The following is a 23,028-nucleotide window of genomic DNA, read 5'->3' as shown; positions in this document are numbered from 1 at the left end:
GTCAAAGGGTTAATATATGCTAATTGCCAATGTTGTATATGTATATTGCGATTGACCATTAGTGTCACGTAACGGCTTGATGATTACGATCCTAACTAAATACAGTGAAATAGATACGAAGTAAATACGTAACGTGTCTTTTAACTAAAATATGGAAAACATGTGCAATTTGCAAAATACTATGTACATGTTGAAACATGCATTTGCATAAACATTCATAGTCTGATGATGAAAAAATGTAATCACCTCCGTTTTCTACAATCTTTTCCCGCCGTTCTGGAAACAAATCTATAATATTCCTGTAGTTGTTTTTAATAAATGTAAACACAATTTGCGGTACTTAAAAAGATGACCTACTAATCGAAATTTTCTCTTGTCCTTTGAATCTTCGCGTTATTTGGCGTGAATCTTCCACGATTCTTCGCAGAGATACGAAATTGCGGATGCCAGGGTGGATCGGAAACCAAATTGGCGCCGAGACACGGTGTCTTCATATTCTGTTATCGATTCGATTTCGAGGCCACGAAAAACAGCGCCCAGACTTTGCTCGAGATCTCAAAAATGGTCAACAACGTATCACAGAATTATTCAACGGACACGAAAGTTGGCAACGTTGTTGAAAAACTTTCACGTTATTAATTTGGAACGTATCAAATTGTCTTGCTTCTGATACCCAACGTTTCTCGTCAAACATTTTTAATAACAGAATATGTAATGGAACACGTTTCTTTTTTCAAAATATAATTACAATAACTCTCCATGTACGTATAACGCTTTCGAATTTCGTAAGTCTCTGACAAAATCTTGTTGTACTCTTGAGGTACGAAACAAACCAAGGATCAATACATTCATGCGTAGATACAGGTAGTTTACCATACGTAGAAAATTTTTTTAACAATCAAATAGCATCGACGGTTTATTTATTGAAGTCACCGCGTTCATAATTTTTCTAACAGCACCACTTTTATAAGTATCGGCATCTATTATCTCGAGCTCAACCCATGTACATACTAGTTGACGAGGAGAATGAACGGAGTGCAACGGGAGCGAGAGAGATAGAGCAATGGTAAACGAGCCTCGGGTTACCTCCGATCGTCAGTCTGCAGTCGAGATCAATAAGTAGTCTGTGGATTTGATCCGTTTATCGTGTATGTAAAAGTGAAAAATATGCTAAACGTATTCAGAATTCGTGCAACTCATGCAATATCAAATATTAATATTGTTAGATTATTTTACGTAATATAGTCTGCAGCGAACGGTTCGCATATGTTTATCAGATTAGCATACATCGTAAATCCGTGAAATTCACAGTCTAACGCAAAGGCATCAAACAGGATTTAATATATCTTCATAGAAATATTATCACTGGATTGATAAGATCTTCCTGATCAAAATGAGTCCAAACACGACCTGGTTCCGATTATTTTTTATTATATGATATTCTAATCATTCTAATCTATTTCAAATTACGTAGAATTCAAAATCTTGCTACGCTTGGATTCTATTTACGACTGCGCCGTAACGCCAGCCTTTCTCGTCGGATGCATCGTTCCTCAAGTGTTTGTTTTGCTGCTTCGATTGCGATTTTCTTGTTCGATTTTTGCGACTGCAGTTGGAAACGAGGGCGAAACAGCGTCGACGCGTCGTCGACGGTGCTCGTTCTCGCGTTAACTCTCTCGAGATGGCGAGCGCGCGGAACCGTTGGATTTTCCGCGACCCCTGGAACTCCCTGATCCACTTTAAAGGCGGACTTTCACGGCGCTGATATGCTCGATAAAATGCGCGGTCGATGAGAGGAGGTGTGCCGCCGCGGTTGCGAAGAAAGAATATTAATTCCGAGAGAGCGTTTCACCGCGGCTGCACGCGTCGACTGCGACCCCGAGAGATCGAGAGTGGCGCGGTTCGATCGCCGGGGAAATTGAAAACACCCGCAGGGCATCCACGAGTTTCCAGGATTGATCTCAATCGGTGCACACCGGTTAATTTTATGAATTAACGTGCAATCGAAATGTCGAGTTTATAGAATTGATAGATATTTCCATTTATTACGTTGACGCATATGAAGTGTCGTTTATACAAATGAAACTTGGACTTTACAAAATATTTTTAAAACGTTGCGTATTTAATCAAAATAATTTTCACGTAATTCTGTTTTTTTTAAATTTTTCTTAATTTTGAATGCATTTTTTCTATTTCTATACTGTAATAAAAAAATCACCAGGCTTGAATTTTGCAAACCTACGTTGAATCGTTCTAATATTCACGTGTTCTTCTTCAAATGCCAACTTTATGTTTTTAGCAAATTTACAGGAATTTAATTAATTTGTAGAATAACCATGACGAACTCGTTTCGAGAAAAATTGCAACACGTCTTTCTTTTGTATCGCTCTTATATGTGCCACAAATCATTGAAATTATATCGCAGCTTGATTGATAATTAATATGAACCAAGAGGTTAGTAAATATCGTTTGAAAGTGTTTGTGTGTTCGATAGATATTTTTAAAATGAAATGTTTAATTCTTTCATTGGATAGGGGGTGCATTTTGCTCCCTTTCAAGTTGCGCTACTGGTCTGAAGACCCACGGTCTTCGTTGCTCATTACGTCGAGTCTACTTTTATAGCTTTCCCGCTCTTGGAGTCTCGTCTGGTTGACGTCGGTTCATTTCATGGACACAAATGTTAGAAGAATGAACTCTGCGCCATAAATCTTCTACCCGGATGACCAAGGGTCTCCAGCTTGCGACATTGACCGCCACCTTTGCGCGTTTCTCAGCCAGTGGGCATTTCCCGCGTTACCTAAGTCTCGGAACGAAATCTGGATCTCTCGAGATCTTGAGTCTTACCGTAACTTAAATTCTTGACTCGTGATAAACTCCCTAAGAAAATACACGGTCAAAATTAATTTACTTTCTTCGCCATCGGACGAAACATTTGGTCTAGCGATAATAACGATTTTGATTTCTTATGATTCTTGACGAGTCATGCACTCGAATAACTGTGACTAATGTTCTGAAATAACCGCGTTAAAATATGCTTAAAAAGACTAACGTATTCGGATGACGTTCAGAAAAAGAAATTTATATGTATGAAATAGTTGAGTCGAGGAAAACGATGGTATCAATCCAGAAGAATCTCTTTTAATTATTCCAGATATCTCAACGCGTGTCCACTTTTTTATTTAGTCGTTGTTTACTCGTAAACGTGTTCAGCGAGTGTTATTTTTTCGAAAATATTTGTTCTTGTGACCAACAAACACTTCAATATCTGTAAAGTTATCGCAGCTCTCGTATCAAAGTTTTGCAATTAATTAGGTGTGTCTGTTGACATTTTCGGCTGATTATATGTTTTCGAATCTTGTCTGTGAGTCGTCGCAGGTATTTTTTTTTTTTTTACTTTATGGTTTCTGTGTCTTTTTAATTGAAATATCGTTGCAATTCTCTGATACGAAAATCTGTCTTCGTTTTCGACCATTTGTTTTGTGAAAGAGATTATGAATTTCAAGAAATCTTGTTCGAAAAATCAAAAGTCATTTTTTTTTAAGTAATTTACAACTATTTCCGTAATTCATATCCCCAGAGTAGATATAGTTAAAAAAAAAAGTTGATTAAAATCTGCCTTTAAATTTATGTCCCGCAATTAACATTTATGAATGAGTTTATCGTACAACATTTTTCCAGAAGTCGAATATTATCTGACTTACACGATTTTAAATGAATTATTCATTGTTTGAAGACACTATACAAGTCTCCCTGAAGAAATAAACCACATGATTACCATATTGCATCAAGAAAGGAAAATGAATGACCAATCGTGCAACGGGACAAAGAATCGTGTGGACCAATCAATGGCCTCTCAGCCGAGTCAAAAATTAATGGAAATCAGCAGCTACGTAGAATTGGTAGGTGTTTATGAGCGACGGAAGCCAACGCGGAGCACGTAATAAAGCATCGATGTTGGCACTCGGCATCGAACCGGACCGATATTCTTTATTTAGCTGTCGATAACCAATCGGCTGAGTTTTATTTAGCTTCCCGATACTATTTCTCTTCGGGTTCACCCATAGAACCGTAGTCATTGTTAGGGAGGAGACTCGTCGATGGCGATTATCGCACCCCTTTTCTTTCTTCTGCGTTCACCCCAAGCGAATCTGCAACGAGCTGCACCTTCGTGGACAGATTAGTACCGAGCAGAAAAATATGTTTTTGAGCTTCGTCAAGCGATTTCAGTGGGTGTTTAGTTGTCAATTTATAGTTTGTTTGGGACAGAAATGGCTCAATATCTCTCATTTGATATTCCTTCCTTATTATCTATTGCGTTATTTATTATTCTATCGTATACGGTGTAATATATTAGGTGTAGTAGTCTGTGCTTCTATGACTGTACTTTAAATACAAATATTTACTTGACATTTTGTTACTTTTTTTTTTTATTAGGTTATTGAACCTGTTATGCAGTTATTAACAACGTGCTCATTACTGAGGTTATCAGCAATTAAATTATAATTAAATCAAACAGTACACATTACAGTATTACACAAAACTTAATGATAGCCATTACAGTAGGCTTCTTTCGTTCCACCTGTATAAACTCTTGTTTACTCGTTGCCAACATCGATGCTTTGCTTTATTCCGCGTTAGGTTCCGTCGCTCATTAACATCTACCAATTCTACGTAGCTGCTGATTTCCATTAATTTTTGACTCAGCTGAGAGGCCATTGATTGGATCACACGATTCTTTGTCCCTTTGCGCGATTCGTCATTCATTTTCCTTTCTTGATGCCATATGGTAATCATGTGGTTTTATTTCTTGAGAGAGAATTGTACGGTGTCTTCAAGAAATGAATAATTCATTTAAAATCGTTATTGTACAGTGGCAGGCAGAAGAAAGTTTAAACGGTGATTCGAAAATAAACGCTATAATTTTAGAAACTGAAACTGCATATTACAACGGTAGCTGGTCTAAAGTAAGATTCATAACAAGTTTCTATGATTATATTTTCTATATTTACTTTTGTATTATAATATCTTGTACGTTTTTCAATATTATCAATCACTCTTCTCAAGGTTGTTCTTAGTCTGCCAAACTTGATTAAAGTATGGACATACTATATTTTTTTATTGTATTAGATATTTTTTTTTAGCTCCCATGCTTGGAATTTTATATCTGTTTCCAATTTCATTAAGTGTCAATTAATTAAAAAATATTTATTTATCTCTAACTACCGACTGTGCAATATCCACGAATGTTCTACTATTTTTACTCATCTAGATAAATAAAAATACAAGGTATAATTAACATGCCCACTGTACATTTCAGATTGTAATTTGTATCGAGATTAGAGTTTCGTCCATTTATGGGTCGATTCGTGGAAGTATCGGAGCGGAAGTCGGCCGAGGAACGGACGTTTAGGGTTATCTTCGATCGGGTCAAGATTCGACGGGGAAGAGCTCGTCTCATTGGGCCAATTAACTGCACGCGAATTTATCGCTGACGATACGCTTTTCTTCGTTACTGTCTTGCAACACTTCCGAGATAATGAAACCCCTCCACAGGGTGTCCCATTTATTATCATTATTCATATTATGTATCGCCTTTTGTCATTGATAGTGGCGCAAATAAAAATATATCAATTTCGTTCTTATTGCACAAATAAACGTCATGGCTACAGCTATCTTGTGAAAAGTCATAAAAATAACAAACATGCAAGCCAATAGTTATTTCAATTAAATTTCATGACCAGTCTAATGTTTCAGGAAAACAGGTATTACGAACAGGTACCTGTGAAATTCAATTTTAATTTCGTTGCTGTATGATTGTGTGAAACAAACTTGATATTATCATTAACACCTCCGTTAATGAACATTTCACTCATGATCAACCGATGTTTAGGATTTCCCTATTTCATAAGGATATTGTAAGTAAGTAACACGGTTGCGTGATTGTATTGCGCTTGGCGATCAGAGTCGAGCAAGTAATCAGTAACAGGTTGTGACGCAATCGTGACAACAATAACCATTACTCGATTACTTGTCACTGATATTAACCGGTAATTATATACTACATTTGCAATTTCTAGTCAATAGCCGGTTAGTTGTAATCGCGGTACACATATTATTCGACGTTTTATAGTAATTTAATTTGGGTTAAATTTTGTCCCTTGGAGAGTTAATGATATTTTCGCTCAACTCTGTTGACAATTTAATTAGGTTCGTCTGGAAAATACCCGTCGAGTATTACATATTGGAATCCTTTGGGTGTTTGTATATAGACGTTACCCACTGCACCAGAGCGTCGGTATCATAAATTATGATCATTTATTGACAGGAGATCGTAGATTCAGTGGATACACAGTACTGCAGCGTGACGCGTAGGAGCAATATATCAGATACTTGGACGAGATCCCAGCCTTGAGGGTTTATTCTAGTAACGCGAGGGTTTCCTCCTTGGATCTCGTGCTTCTTGATCGTGGTACACTTCTCTCGCGATGGACGTTTCGTAGGGAAACAAGTTTGATGTGTTGCGATTATACTGGATGAGATTGTACCAGCCATTTCTAATGATAGTAATCGTATAGCTCTTTCCATGTCGTGAATTCTTGGTAGTTTTACTCTCATTCCTTTCTAACTTTTCTTTTTCTTGCATTACCTTTATACAACATCTTTCTAAATTGCTATAATATGATTGGTCGATCAGTCCACACAAACATAACAATTTAATTAAGGGGATACTAGGTTCAGGACTACGTTTTTTTAGTGATATGTATGAATTTTTTTCTGGAAAAAGGAATATATACAGGGTGATACAGCTAAACTGTCTGCTCTAAAAAAAGCTTTTACAGAAGTTATTTGGTTCATAGAGACAAATTATATGAATTTAAATCAACTAAATATAACCTTCAATTAAAGACTTTATATTAAAATGAATGAATTTGTCTAAATGCGTGCTATCTTACCATAGATAAAAATATACATAACGTTAATATACCGGGTGTCCCAAAAATGTTGGAAATCCTTGAAAGGGGTGGTTCGGGAGGTAATTTGAAACAACTTTTTCCTTTGCAAAAATGTCGGATGGGGCTTCGTTAAGTAGATATTAATAAAAAAAACCGACCAATCAGAACGCGCGGATACCGTTGGAGCGGCCGCGGTAGCGAAGGCTACGCGCTGAGCGGCCGCGTCAATATCCTTCGATGCACGTCGAGTCACTTGTTCGCGTACGAGAGCGGCTACCTAGCGCGTAGCCATCGCTATCGCGGCCGCTCCACCGGCATACTCGCGCTCTGATTGGTCAGTGTTTTCCGTTAATATCTCCTCAACGAAGCCTCGGACAACAATTTCGCTAAGGAAAAAGTTGTTTCAAATCACTCCCTGAACCACCCTTTTCAAGGACCTCCAACATTTTTGGGACACCCTGTATAATGTTCCATTTTAACAAATAAATTTCACTGTTGAATCTCCCTCACCGCTTCACTTAAAAAACGAAATTATTTATTCCACACAAATTGCCTTTCTGGGCTAAATAACTTTTGTGAAAACGTTTTATTAGTAGCTACATCCCCTAATGAGATATTTCCCTATTTCGTTTTATATGAAACACCCTGCCTAATGGTAAGCGTTCGTTCAAACAGCCTCCTTAGCTTCCCAATCAAATTTGTATAATTTGAACGAGTTCCGGCTCCGGTACGAGAGGTTCCAGAAAGGAGGCGGATACAAGAGTGGTTTCGGTAAGAAAAGGAGGTAGTCTGCGAGTAGCTGCTCCGTTTAAATAATGGAACGTTCAAATAACAGTCGCGTACCGATAGTAGAGCATTCAGAAAATGAAAGTTCTCCTGTACGAGGGTAGCCATTCCCAGCCTTCCATGTCTTTTCTTCGTCTTCAACTTTTCTCGTGCACGACTCTGTGGTTTCTGCAATCTCGTATTTCCTTTTTCTTTCGCGAGGGGCTCGAGTTCCAAGCACTTCGCTGCACAGGCGGGGCACTACCCTATTGAAACCTTGTATATATTATTGGTTTTGCGTTTCACAATGGGGTGCCGAGAACCTAGGCGAGAGAGACCCTATTTATCTTAGAGGATAGGTTCCGATACGAGTATGACGAATGGCGAGAAATTCGTCGTTAACTTCGGAACCGTGCAGGGTGCAAAAGGAAGACATTTATCACGGCGATACGTTAAAAAACTCCATCGAAGATATTCGTCTTCTCCTGAGAATACAATAGAAGGGAAAATTGGTCGAGCTTGCTTCGGATAATCTAATTGGTCAGGGTCTGAAACATTTTCTTGGGCTGCAGTGGTTCGTTGGGCAACGTTCGATTTTATTTTTATTTCCCGTTTTGTAGATGTGAGATGAAGTATCATTCTCTTCTTTGGATTTTCACGGGCAATGCTTCCTAAATTTTGGTCACGGCCGTTATTGCTACTATTCTTTTGTTTGCATATAAAAATAATTATTGCTTCGAATCTGCCACGTAAAAATAATCGAATAATATGATAGGCTCCGTAAAATTAATCAAGATGTGAAGTTATTGCATGTACTCTTCCAATAATTATTCATAAATATTCACAAGTACTCATAAATATAGTGCTCTCCTTTGGGGCGATTCAACTCTTCTCAACCGTATGCACGATAAATAAAAGATGAAACAGCTTTTGATTTATCAGTGAAACCTAACCTTAGCCTGCTGCAGCGTAGAACACGTGCGAATTCGTTTTGAGAAATCTACCGCAAGATTTGCGTCGATGTCGGTGCAATTGTGCCAGGAATTCGTTCTAATTGCGAAAACGTATGGCCGTTTTAATGGCAAAACTCGCCGAGCGTAACTTTCGCCGAGCCCAGAACTCTTTCGCTAGGAAAACGGCGGTCACGTGTTCCTCGCGATTCGCGTTATTAAATCTCTATTATTCGTTGGAAAGAAGAGAGGACTCGCTGAAAAACGGCGAGGCCTGTTTACGAGTCAATACCTCTTCGAGGGAGATATTAAAGTTGTAACGTGTTCGATGAATCCGCATAAAGATCCGCCTGTTTGCAGCGCGGCACAATTTACAGCTGATATCTGTGGAACGTCGCGCGTTTAACGTGCTTTTCTTCATCTGTGCGTGTTTTATATTTTCACAGATGCTCGCTGGACTTTCATAAAAGTGAAGGTAAACGTTTCGTTTTCCTTGTTTATCGCTCGATGCACAGAGATCCGACTATTCTAAGATCCGAGTGTATCGAGCGTACGTCCCTCGAAATTAAAGAAGAACAATAATCAGGAAAGTAGGCTCTTTCTCTCTATTCGGGGAAAGTAGTGTCCACATTCGTGCGTAGAGGCAGAGAGATTTGAAATGAAAAGTATAATTTTGTGGCAGCTGGAGAGAAATTAAATTCTTTTAATGTTCACGTCCATGTTTAAAGGTAGCTATTCATTTTGTTACCACCTTACCCTAATACTCGCTTACGTAGATTGATGAATGTAATCTATGCAAAAAATAAGGAATTCCGGAAAAAAAACCATGCAACTATCGAATGCACTTATTAAAAGGAATACTCTTTATATTGTAAGGGATATTTTTGTGGGACAATTCTTCTAGTTTCTTATAGTTTTGGAGTTAGTGCTCTGTATCACTTAGGCTGGGACACCCTGTATATCGCACATTGTGAACAAATTCCATTGTAATAATATATTCATGCTCTACTTTAATTTACATTCATTTGACAGATCTTGTATCTTTATTAAAGCTTTATTATTATCTTTATTATTTTAGCATAGTTATTGGACTGATCTTACGTATCTCTAGAAGGGAACCCGAAAATACATCAGTATCAATAAGTTCGTAACAAGCGAGACGCTAATGTATGCTATAAATATAGAAACCAGTACGTATACAGAATATGTTTTATAAAATGACATAACAATGTTATCATTCCGTTTCGCGCGAGCGTCTAGTGTCTAGATTAATCATATGCGTCTCTCGTATTCGCGTGCGTCATAAATGCATAAAATCAACCACTCATGAATAATTCCCTGGCGTTGAAGAGAGTCGCGGTCGAGCTATGTCTCGCGAGTGGCGCGAAAAATCGAGGCGGTGGTGGAAAGGAAAAATCGGCGCGCATAATCGCGGAGCGGATGCACGCGTCGCACGTGTCGGTGCACGCGCGTTTTTCGACCGAGTAACGAGCAAGCCCGGCGATAAGGAAGCGAACGCGACGCGATTTTCTTCCCCTCTCTTCTGTACCCTGGCAGCAAAGCGGACATTTCACTGGAGACGGGACCGCGGCCCATCGAGCCACTATGATTCTTCATTCATGCGTTCACGCGGTTCCATCGTAGACGTTTGCCAGCGGCTTTCATGCGGTGCCGCCAGCCTCGGCCGCGAGGGGCAACCGATTCGAATGAAAGAGCATTCGCAATAGTCTGGCACGCGATGCTCCGTGGACCGTGGTCCAAGACCCATTAACCCTTTAATAAGTCGCCATGAGACATAAATATTCTCAAGCTCTTTGAAAGGGAAGCGAGTACGAAGAAGAAATTTTGCTTTAATTCAAGTTCCTGTAACAACCTTTTCCCTTTCTGCGCCACACATACTCATGGAAATACTTCTGAAGCTAACATTTTTCTTCTTATACAATCAGAGGTTATATAACCTAACATTTGCGTTAGTATTTAGTTTTACAATCCGATCAACATCCACGAATTCTATCCAGATTTGTTTTCCCAAACACATAATTCTCAGAATTAATTCTTTAATTGCTTAGTGATAAATCTCTGTCACTCATATATAGGTGACGCGACGAACGTGTTAATATTGGATTGATTCATGAATAACTTCCGCTGCAGGCAAGACAAAATCATGTCTCTGAGAAATCCTCTTGTGGAAGCAATTTTTAATTTGTCTCGTGAATGAGAACAAATGAAAGTCAACGATAGTGATTATATAATTGATTCGGAATTATTATGTAATAGTGTATTTGTACATAAACACTGTTAGCCATGATTATTAGGACACCTGCTACGTTTGTACAAAAATGAAGTAATTATCGTAGAATAACATTTTTTTATGCCGCTATCTCGATTATTGTCATTCTTACAGAAAATCTGTATAGAACAAAAAAGTTGATAATTTAATTTGCTACGATTTCTTCTATACGTGTTTTTGGTGTAAAAGCGACGGTGAGTAAGGTACCGCGTATATTTCATGATTGGTTCCCGCTGTATGGATACGCAACAGGTTTAATCGGAATCGCCCCAGCCGTTTTTCCGTGTTACGGTAACAAACACAGAAGCAGAACTGTACTACATTTCCACGAATTTATTGTCAAAATATATATTTCGTATAATTGTACACGAATTTCATACTGTATAAATTATTATCGAATGCAACAAATGTAGACATTCGTCCTATTTGATGTTGTTACCAAATTAGGGTGATTTTATTATCGTAATGGTAATTAAAATGTGTTTACTAATGCTCATATAAATTAATATCAACAACCTCTCTTTATCACCAATATCTGTCAATTCTATATGCAAATCTCTGCCAACATTTCACGAAACATATCAAACACATCATATGTGTTCAATTTCAGTCCATGTCCTCGGGAATGTACGAATAAATAATCATACCATGAGGTATATTGTTTGTAAATTTGTCCTGTTTCATCTTGCTACCAAATTACAGTAATTTTAATATCGTAATAGTAATTTACCAGTGCTTATAGAAGGTAATATCAGCGACCATTCTTTATTACCAATATCTATTAATTCTACATTCGAACCTCAGCCTACATTTCACGAAACGTATCATACGCACATCGAACGTGTTAAATTGCAGTCCATGTCGAGGAATAGGTCCATGAATATTCATTTTATCGGTTATTTCGTTATCGAGGCTTGAACTTGGAGCGTTCAGTCAATTTTAAGTTGGAGAGATTCGATCGCCGGCTAATACGAGGGAAGCGGAGGCGTTAAGAGAAGGAAAGTTATTCAATTAAAAATTTTTTTAATAACCGGAACATCGCTTTCCCGAACAAGTCTGCCCACAGTTTCCGAACGCGTAGGCGGGTGTTTGCAGTGCGATAGAATGTATAATTAGAAAAGGGGAGCATTAGTCCAAGTTAAGATATTCTGGGAATTCAGTGTCGTGCCGCGAAATTCTTGGCCCCTGTTTGCCAGGTTCACCCTGCGCCGGAAGCTTATGCAATTACGCGATTAAAAGAGGTCACCGTAGGCTATATGTAGTTGCACGATGCACGAGCGAATTTTCATCGTCCTTACGCTCTACCTGCGTCTCTGCATTGTTTGCGTTGGGGCGGCATAAATAGGCGGACACGTTGAAGCCACCCACTCGATTCTATTTGATTCCGCGCGCTTCTTACGTCACTCTTAACCCTGGGAAGGGGGATTTCTGGGGTCCCCGGTGACCCTACGCACTTGTAACTATTATTCACAGCCAATTTGGTTCCCTTCGACTGTTAACTTTCGCTTCGTTTCATTGTTACCAGCGCGTAAAAAACGTAAACGTTACGGTACTGTGGCCAAAGAATGAATATTTACGGGTGAATTTACCGCAGGAATTATTGTTCGAATAAAATGTTGACGATCTCTTCCGTGAATCACTCGCTGTTTCTCATTAGACTGCGTTATGTTTATGTATTCAATGCAAGTGAAAATGTGGGAAAACGTCTAAGGAAGTGTTTGAATGCAAAGATATATAAAACATCCACGATAAAATACATGTTTCATTGTTTGGAAAATGGTTTCATTTGTATTTGCAAAATTACGAATTTGCATAAACATCCCTACTCGTTATTCTCTCTCAATGCAGATCCTATAAAATCGAAAGTTGTAACGGTGGATCGAACGACACCTACTTCCCTCTCATTGTGTCACAGTTCGTGTCTTAGCCTGATATTATGTAAGCTATGAAATGTATCTACGTTTCCAAAATATTATTTAAAGTTTCCTTATTAATTTCGCCATTATTCCATTTAGTTGCATTCGCAGAAAAAAAATGTGCAATTGCGTTCCTCTACAGATAGGCACTCGGTAGACAAAGCGTTAAAATCGTTAAAATTAAAAAGTAGTTTTCTTTGTCACCCGAAAATGAATGACGTAATCCTGCGACTCGTGCACCACCGTTTTTTTTCCGTCGCAATGAAATGATCTCATATGCGTGGGCGACAGTTTTCCCCCCTTACACGGCGTTCTACGTCGATTCGTCGACGACAATGCGTTTAATTTCTTTCCCGTGGTATTTGCAAATCGTAATCGGGAGGTCACAGATTCGCGTTCGAGAGTTCGAGACCCACTGCGACTATTCGCCATAGTTTCCCATCGGAATATGCATAATGCACGCGGCTCGAATATGCATAATATCGAGCGCAGCTGCGTTCGCGGCGAATAAATCAACGGCAGGTATTACTTCCTCCTTGGCTTCTTTTCCATTCTTCTCCGTCGTTTCTGTCGCGGCCTTATTGTCGCCGAATGGTAATCGATCGATTCTAGGTCGATTAATAATCGGACGGTCGTTCGATGGCGTCGTAATAATGGAAATTAACGATGGATTAGAATCGCGACGTACCTCGCCAACGAATTGTCGCGAGCATTGTTTTCCTTTCCTTTTAACCTGCGAGGAAAGTGTCGTTATCGAAGGCGGGAACATTTCTTTGCGAAGATACTTAGCGCCGTCAGGGTTCCGAAGATGCATCGATATTGATGTGTGCTCTGTCATTATCGCCCTGAAACGTTGCAGACGAGGGTCAGAACTCTCGAAACACTTGGAAGTGATTTTTTCTAAAGCCAGAACACGGGAGTGGTATTAACCAGGGCTATCGCATTGAAAACAATCGCTTCGGATTCAAACAATTACAAAGGGTAATGATACAAGACAATTTTTTTTAGACGTTTATTCTCATCTGATTGTACTTTTCACACAATTTATCGAAAATAAGTAAATTTGAATAAAATTTCGTGTTGTTCGAACAGCTGTACAATCGAGAACATTTGAAATTTTCGAAAGTCTGTTGAGAGTTGTAATTTATTGAAAAATAGGAATTATTTTTGGAAAAATGCCAGTTGCAGTTTATTGAAAATAAATAGCTCCGTATAAAATTGTTCGAAGAGCTGTGAAATCGATAGGACTCGAAATTTCGAATGATCACTCGAGATAATTTGCATATGACCAAAGACTATAACATAAATTTCTTCACGAAGAAACAAGTTTTAACAATTTCTCTGAAATTTTTCTCTTAACTTGATAATGTTTTTCTTTTTGCTTTGTTTGGCGATCGTACCAAGTGGGAACTCGACACGTTGAGTCTAAAAGCATCGCGAGACGTATTCGTCCCCTTCATTTCTCCGTTTTATCTCGACGTCGCTGAATCCGTCGCGTCGTTTCCTTCGTCTGGCCCTTTTATTACCCTAATGGATTTTCTTTCACCATTTTCCGATCCGACGAATACCGGAACGGGGCGACTTCCGGGCGAGAAAAAGAAAACACCGTTCAAAGCAGCGCCGCATAAAATCGATACATTGTCCAACAGTTGTGCAACGTACACTTTAGCCTCGATTTACCCTTCCCTTTCCATCCGTTGTCTTTGCTCCGCTTTTCCTTTTCTGTGTCGAGAACTTTTCTCGGACGAATTTCGGTCAACCGAGTGGCAGCTCGAAACCCGAAAAGACCCGATACTGGGTTCGTGCTCGAGTGAACAGTTGTCTCGTTAATCGAGCCGTTCGTTATGAAAATGCCACGAGGTCATATTTTTGAAAAATAAAGCTTTTGCTTAAAAAATACGTTGATTTTTAAGGGAAAAAGTTTCATCGTCAACGAGCCGATATTACCCGATAAACGGGTCGACTTACGGGAGCACAGAATTAAAATTTGTTTACAAATCGATTTTATTGCGTTCTCGAAAGATATACGTTTCAAGAATTTTACGTACAATTTTGAGAAATAAAAATGTCTCGAATTGGTAGTTTAAATTCGAAAGGAACATTCGTTATGAAAATGATGAAAATCCACGAACACGAATGATTTTCTATTTCAGCAGTAGCGTCATCATGTTCCTTGATCCTACATATCTCAAAAATGTAAAGACTGTCGTACACATATCCAGTACGGCAAGGTTATCATCCAAATCTCGGTCATACTTTACTCCCCAATCGAAACGTAAACTTCTACATCTTAAAACAAACAAAGATACCATTTTTGCGTTTTAGGGTAACCTTATTCCGTTGGCAGTGTAATTCGATTCAGCGAAGTCTTTGAATTGGTCGAATTTATGGAATTCAGGGAAGAACTCCATTGAGATCTGCACTCCTACTTAGTAGGGAGAAGAAGGGTCGTCTAATCGGATTGCTGGTTCGTGTGTTTGTCGAACAACTTTATTCAACCGATCGATCTAGGTCATCTGCAGATATTCTTTCCAGCTTCGAATATTCAGAAATGGTTGACGTCACGCATTAGACGAAGTCAATGTTTACAATGATCGCAACCAAGAAGCTTTTTCTCCTAACATCGCAACTACTCCATTAGCACAGGATTCTTTCAAATAGATCCTTCATCCTGATGGGTAATGTCCTCGTGTCTACTTCGTCGTTATACTTCAGCGAAGAGCAAAACGTCTATCATGATTACCAATTATTTTATGATGATACTCTTATTAGGTACACTAATTAATCGTGTGCCTTTACATTCATTCGTTTATAACTAGACTGCGGATGTTTATGCGAATTCGTATTTTGATTTTAAAATTGCGTTTACCTGTGTTTACGTACATGAAAGATCAAGTATTTTCTATGTCAAAGCCATAGTTCAAGAACTTTGACGGCGACCGATAAGTACAAAAAGAGTTCACAAAGCAATCGTTGCTCGACTTTGATCTAGCACAGTCGGAACAAAATTAATTGATCGCTCATGGCCACCGAGCAGCCACCTCTGTTGATTTTCTCCCTTCGCTATCTACCTCCAATCTCTGAGAAAACCAATGGACAAGCATTCCTGTCTCTCAAACAGAGAGGGAGGCTGATACGGGCGTAAAAATGAGAGTCGTGCCAGATATAATTCACGGTGTGTGAAATGGCCTTGAGTAATGAATCGATTCTGCTCTGAATATAGTTACCGATTTCTCCAAATTTATCCTTCGTCTCGGCAATCAAAAATCATTATCGCGAATCTCCTAGGTAGCTTTATTAATGGTTCTGTCGCCAAGCACGGGAAGAAAGACATTTTTTAAATTATAAATGCGTGCGTTTAACACGTGGCTTGCCACGTCATCTAGAAATGGGCGACAGAACTTTTCATTAAGGAACTAAAAATATTAATTTCGAAAGCGAGGCGTTATAAAAATTAAATGTTAGGACGAATGTTAAATTACCTAAACTTCGATAGTCTCGAGACAGCGTGTTAACTTTGTAGACATTTGTACGAGTTTTAGTTCGACAGCCAAGGCGTTAATGAAAAAATCTATCGACGGGATAATAATATCCTCGATAATAGTTCGCAATAGTAATTATTTTAATTTGGAAGAGTTCAAGCAGTAGATTCACTTTTAGATCATGGTATAACATCAAAGCATATTTTCTCTCGCCTAGTCTCACATCGAACTATCTTAATGACAACAATCTTCTCAGATTGTAACGACGCGCATCAGCAAGTCCCAAGTAAGACGACACCAACGTACGCAACTCTTCGCGATGATGTAGTTATCCGTAGAACACGATACTTCAATCTACTCGTAAAGTCACGTTCGCACGTGTGCAACGAGAATCGTCGTTGTAATGCACTTAAAACAATTGATATTGTTTAACTAGAGGCGAGCAAAATAGTGATCAAGTAAATGACGAACCGTGTCAACGTATGCGACTGGTATGCAATTCTTTTTCTGTTCAACGAGATCATAAAACCGTTTCTTAAGCGGTTATTTTAATTTTGGGCGTCAATTTTCAGGTACTTTGAATTTTTTCTTTTGATTGATTGGCATTTTTTTTTTATATTTTAAGACTATCACATAATTTATTTCTAGTGAAAATCATAAAAATTAAGAGAGTACTCTTTTTTTTGGAGGAGGGGGGTTAATCACTTAACTATTATTATTCAAACTGAGAATTGAGAATGGAATTTAGAATTCACAGGGATTCAAGTTCCAAAAGTTTCGTTTATAAGACACATAAATTTCAGGTCTCGTGCTGCAAATCTCGATTGTTCATAAAATATACTAATTGGGACGAAATATTTCACACAGTGTCATTAGTTGGTCCGAGAATTTACACCTCGAAAAATATTTTCAAAATCTGTTTCCGGCAAAGCGTGTTGGGCCACGTTGTGACGTTCATTCGGTCCTACTTATCACCTGTGATTACGGACCCACCTTTTCATGCTTGAGAAACAGAGGGCGCCTGTCTGCAGGTTTGCTCCAAGAGACGATGGATGCTGCGGTGTGGTGGCTAAAAGGCGAGGATAACCAGTCAATGGCCTAGAATAGCCAGTCGAGTTTGCGCGCATTTAGCGCCGTCAGGGTTCTGATGATGCATTGGTATTGATGTGTGCTCTGTCATTATCATCCTGAAACGGCGAAGACGAGAGTCAGAACTCATGAGACACTCGAAAGTTATTTTTCAGGGCAAAAACATGGGAGAGATCTTAAGCATTGCTATCGCATTGGTTTGAAACAATTGCAGAGAGAAACAATTAAACAAAAATTTGTTTAGACGTTCGGTCTCATTTGATTACAATTTCCACGTGATTGATTACAAAATAGGTAGCTTCGAATAAAATTGGAAAATTGGAGAAAATCTAGCGACAGTGATAATTTACTCAAAATGGGAACTATTTATGTTTGGAAATAATGACAGTTATAATTGATTGAAAATAGGTAGTTCTGAATAAAATTGGGCGTTCTTCGAGGAGTTGTAAAATTGATAGCATTCGAAATTTACGATAATCCGTTGAGAGTCATCATTTATTGAAAATAAGTGCCTCAAAATAAAATTAGGTATAATTCTTCAAGTTCTTCAAGTAGCTGTAAAGAGCTGAGAGTTATTTACGTTGTCTAAAGACGGCGTAAATAAGTTTCAGTCAAATGTGAATTGTTACTCGAAAAAGTGTCCAATTTCGAGAGGAATGGCCACGGGGTTGAGGTACACGGGAGGAATTGACATTATTCGGTCTACTAGGCACGTATTAGGTATCAAAAGGATATCGCCTGGTTATCTCTGCTCCCCTGGCCATGAATTTTTCGTTTTACGGATGTCCCAAGTAAAGTCAATGATTCTGGCTCAGTGATTCTTAACCACTGTGCCACGAAAACCACCACTGGCAACGACCTTTTAGTTTTATACTGCAATTCAGGATAGCATGCTCTATCACATTCCTGTCCCACTTCGATAAATTTTCTAGGCCACTAATGTTTTTTTTTTTTTTTTTTTATGACTCGACGAGATAGTTTTGTGTCCATGACGTTGAAAGTTATTCATACCAGACACGTATACCGAATTCAACAAAATCCTGTATCAGATATATTCATAACCCCTTAACCTATGATTTAAATCGCACTACTCCAGGCTATAGTCGATCGCGTTGGCCTTTTGGAGTAGGTCGACCACGTCCCTGATACGTGGTACTTGTTTCCGGCTCGTATTCCATACCACGTATCCCAGACGATGTTATAGGCTATATGGTTAAAGGTCTACACTTTGAGGTGTCCCTAAAAAATAGATTCTTAAAAGTCCTAGACTATACGCCTATATTTGTTATATGTATATATCTTAATTTTATTTTATTTCTCGTGGTATTTGGATAGAAACCTTGAAGGAAGCATACACTTTTACAAATTTTACGCTACCATGAGTCTATCCTGTGTAATCACTAATAAAGTTTGCCTGGACTTACGATGTCCCCTCAGAAGAGACATCCGAGTGCAAAGGGTTAATTGTAATTTAGTCAACGAAACCAGATATATTCACTGGAACACTAAGGTATGTCCAACCTGGATCGAAAGGGTTAACCAAAGGATTAGCCAACGATGTTGAAAAACAACAAAAAGGAGAAATTCATTAGTTGAGTTACACAATGTGATGTCTTCACGATACCCTTTTGAAGGCAATCATTGTCGGCGACAGAAATCTGACTGTATACGTGTCTATCTAGATATATATCTAGGACACTTATAGAGGGTTAGGAGCCACTAACCTATCCTCTCGTGTTGCACACGCGAGGAGGCAGCTTAGCGCGACGCTGGATGGCGTCCGTCGTGTTTCGCGAAGAACGCCGGAGGCAATTGACGCCCAATCAGGAAGACTGGATAGAGTAACGCGGCGCTGCAGTTGATCCACGAGTCCAGCTTCTGACATAAGACCGCTGAAACGGATCGCCGTGCCCCCGACCTTGAGTTTTCATCGCGTGCCAAGATTACGTTGGCGAACCTCGCGTCGATCAATTATATCGGCTGTGGCACCTGAGACGGGTCACCCCGATACGTCTGGTGACAAACAGGCTTGAAACAGATGTTTCCTCGTTTCAAGAGGAGGACATTCTGGGGCCAGTAGGTCTCGCGTAGGTAGACCCATCCAAGATTCCTCTTTTAATTAGAATCGTTGCATTTCTGTGCCAGAACTGGATGGAACAATGAATTCCGAGTACAAAAGTCTTCGGATATAGTCAATTTCATGACGTGTTTTTATCTGACCTTGATTGACGTTAACGAACTTTAATCTTAAGGGTGTATTCTAGTCCAGGACTTTAAATGTATTTTTGGGGAGTATTTACTCAAAGTGTAGACCTTGAGAAATATATTTGCCAGAGGTTGTTGTTGAATCTAAAGAATTAACAATGTTAGAGATGTTTTAATTTTGATTACTTTTAATACAAATAAATTATATTCGTATTCTTGAAATATGAATGTATATGTGTACAATACTCCTCAACTAAAGAAATACAGAAGGATACATCTTCTAAGATATACAGGTGCCACAGGCAACAAGCTATTGGGGTTTACAGGTGGCGTTAGGATATCGACTACTATAAACACAAGTTGTGAAGAATTATGACATCCAACAGCAAAAGAAAGTATTCCATCTCATCGAGCATAAGAACGTCGCAATCGAAACTACCGTACCATTTAATAAAAATAACACAAAAAGAATCCTCAGACATTCTCAAAATAGCAAACTGCTTTCACAAATCTATTGGTCAGTTAACAAATATTTTTGCCCGTGGCTCTTTAACAATTTGAAAACGAAAGGGTTAAATGGCTCATCCTGTGTAGCTAGCACTTAGCAGCTGTAGCTAGGGCTCGATAGGGATGCGTTCGCTCTGTTCCAGTCTGCTCGCTCTCGTTTCGTCGCTATCGATCCGCGGGGGTCCTGTTTTACGACACGACGGTTGCCCCCGGGGTCTGCCATCCGGATTCAGCTTGTATTTTCATCTCGTAAAACCTAGCGCGACCTGGTTCCTACGAGACTAGCCACATCGTTACACGAGCTGGATTCTTCAGCGCCTGGACAAGTTGAAACGTTTGTTTGCCCGCTAATCCAACGAGATAACGTCGGGTTCCGGAGTAAAGTTTGACGAGACACGTGAATGTTATTCGTTTGGAGTATTCGGGTAATAAAAGTCGCGGTGTTGCGTCGTGGATACGTTTGGGGGACTCGTCGTTAGGCTCCTCTAACCGATTCTGCCTTAGACGCTCCTTTTAGGTGGATATCGTCTCCTATAAGAGGCTTGAGATAGTTTAACCAGTCAGCTATGGCGCCGCCTTTTAAGAGCGTGCACCTATATGTGTCGTGAAAATCGAGCGATGACATAAACATATATTACGTACATGTTAAACAAAAAACTGAACTAACTAAATTTTACGGATGACGAAAATACTGCCTTTTCTCCATGACGAGTATACTCGTCAAACACGACTGACTGGTTAACGAAGCTCTATTCGAGGTAGAATAGAAGGGAATTTCTCCAGATCTGGTTGTGAATCAAGGATAATTGTTATTACCCTGTTATTACAAGAAGTTACTGATGTACGATCATTAGAGTTGATGTTTAGATGTTTGCGTGTTTCATCTAACCGATGGCATAGTTCCTTCTTAAATTGACAGTTTTTATTTCAACCTACGAAAACAACACTTTCATGCAGCGTGATCTATTAGTACTTTGCTGAAATTTGTGTCAAGTTTCATTGGTAGTCCTTGGAGAACTCAGAGTACTAGAATATTTCTAAGCCTCGTTAGAGAGCATTGCATTATACATATACGTTTAGATAAATCATCCTCCATTTAATCACTTGACCACAGAGCTGGAATATATCGAGTATGTAATTTTCGATCTTGTACCGATAGAGTCATTTGCCGTGGCTGAACCTAGGTACCAAACTGTTAGTTAATATAGCCGATGACTCGCCTGACAAGTGCGTAGAAGTAAAAAGATACATCTGTCGTCTTATCTAAGTTCCTCTCCATGCCCTCTCATGCCCAATCATTCCAACGATTGCGTTTGCCACCGACATTAATTATTCCGTTAGAAACGCTGGGTTATCGGTTCTTCACTCGGGTGAAATAAAAGTTCGATATAATAGAAATTACCATTCTTGATGATCGATCGACCAACGATATTCTATCTGGCCAGAGTTCATGAACGTAATACGAGATGTCGTAATAGAATACGTAGAAGGATGTGAAAACGTGTCTGATAAAGCAGACGTAGTTAGGTAAACTAAACGATTTGCTATTGAAGAGACAATAAAAACACTGTTTCTTTTTTTTTTCCACAGATGTCGATCTTCAGAGTCAAATCGACGCGTCGCTGGCGATGCCAGCCACTTACCAGACCCTCGTTGCCCGAGCTCAATTGGCTCAACAGTGCTGCGGATTGGCACGGGAGCAAACTAGGATCTGCGAGAGGCTGGTGCACGATCAACACCTTCAGCAACAAGGCTGGGCCGCCGTGGTGGCGAACCTGGAGGACATCACGCAGATGTTCCAGTCGCGGGCAGATCTTCTGCAACAGAGCTTCGCTGTCTACCTTTCGGAGAGACAGCAGCACATGGAGCTACTTGAAAAGTAAGAACAATAGAACAATTACGATATCGTCGAGTGGAATGTATGATCTCCAAGTAACGAGCATAACGGGTGAGGTAAAAGTGGGAACATGCTGCGTGAAGTTGAGCATTGAATTGGCTACCTCGTTTATTGCAACTATTTCCAGCCCTAATTTCCTGCAATAATCGAGGCTCTACTGTACTTGAGCTTCTTTCTATATTCCAATGAAAAACGTCGACGGCGAATCATTTATTGGTAGCCTCATCGAAATTAATAATCTGCGTTAGTAAATAATGCTACATAAAAGTAGAAGCACATATTTGAAAGTCTATTATGCCATTTATGAAATAGTGGTAACTATAAGAAACACGCAACTGGTAAGGCCAAATTTATTATAAAACATCCTCGAATGTTTATCGAACATGCTTATCAAAGTTAACAATTTTTATTTGGCCAATTATTGTACCATTACGTCGTATCATGCATGTATTTACTATTTGATATGATATTAAATATACAATTTGATACGAGAGCTTATCTATCGAAATAGCCTCGACGGTATGTCTGAATTAAAAGTAATTATTCACGGTTCAATTAAAAGTGATCTCTAGGTAAGTAATTAAAGTTAACGTCATTAAACTACTTGCCTAATTGCAACCTGATATTTCGCGTTTAGGCTCAGGTCTTACGTTAATTTCCATAAAGTCCACTCGTAGCTATTTAGCATTTGAATAAGGAAGTACGTTACGTTCAGCCATCTAATAGTATTTTTTCAATTAATTACGCATTCCGCGCATTGTCGCTTTCTGAGGAATTCTATAGGTCAGATATAATGCGACGTAACATCGATAAGCAACACTGATGCAACTTCTGAGGAAGCGTGCATAATTATGGTAATACTAGAACAAAGCTGATATAAATTGTATGCGATAATACGTAGCAACCTAGAAATTAACTTATGAGTAATGATTTAATTTTCCACAAAAGTCTTTTACGATTACTCGTTACGTTGT

At 39.1% G+C, this 23,028-nt stretch overlaps 1 protein-coding gene across 2 annotated transcripts in view; it reads left to right on the top strand.

The window, feature by feature from the left end:
- The window catches only part of LOC128887168 (RB1-inducible coiled-coil protein 1), a 73,358-nt gene that overhangs the window by 42,599 nt on the left and 7,731 nt on the right, over window positions 1-23,028 (top strand). For both annotated transcript variants that reach the window (XM_054142760.1, XM_054142761.1), the window contains exon 3: window positions 21,748-22,036. In XM_054142760.1, the coding sequence (XP_053998735.1) occupies window positions 21,748-22,036 (289 nt within the window). The remainder of the gene's footprint in view (window positions 1-21,747; window positions 22,037-23,028) is intronic.

This window comes from Hylaeus anthracinus, unplaced genomic scaffold (assembly GCF_026225885.1).
Source record: "Hylaeus anthracinus isolate JK02 unplaced genomic scaffold, UHH_iyHylAnth1.0_haploid 11985, whole genome shotgun sequence".
Taxonomy (NCBI): Eukaryota; Metazoa; Arthropoda; class Insecta; order Hymenoptera; family Colletidae; genus Hylaeus; species Hylaeus anthracinus.
This window is presented reverse-complemented; position numbering and strand designations above follow the sequence as displayed.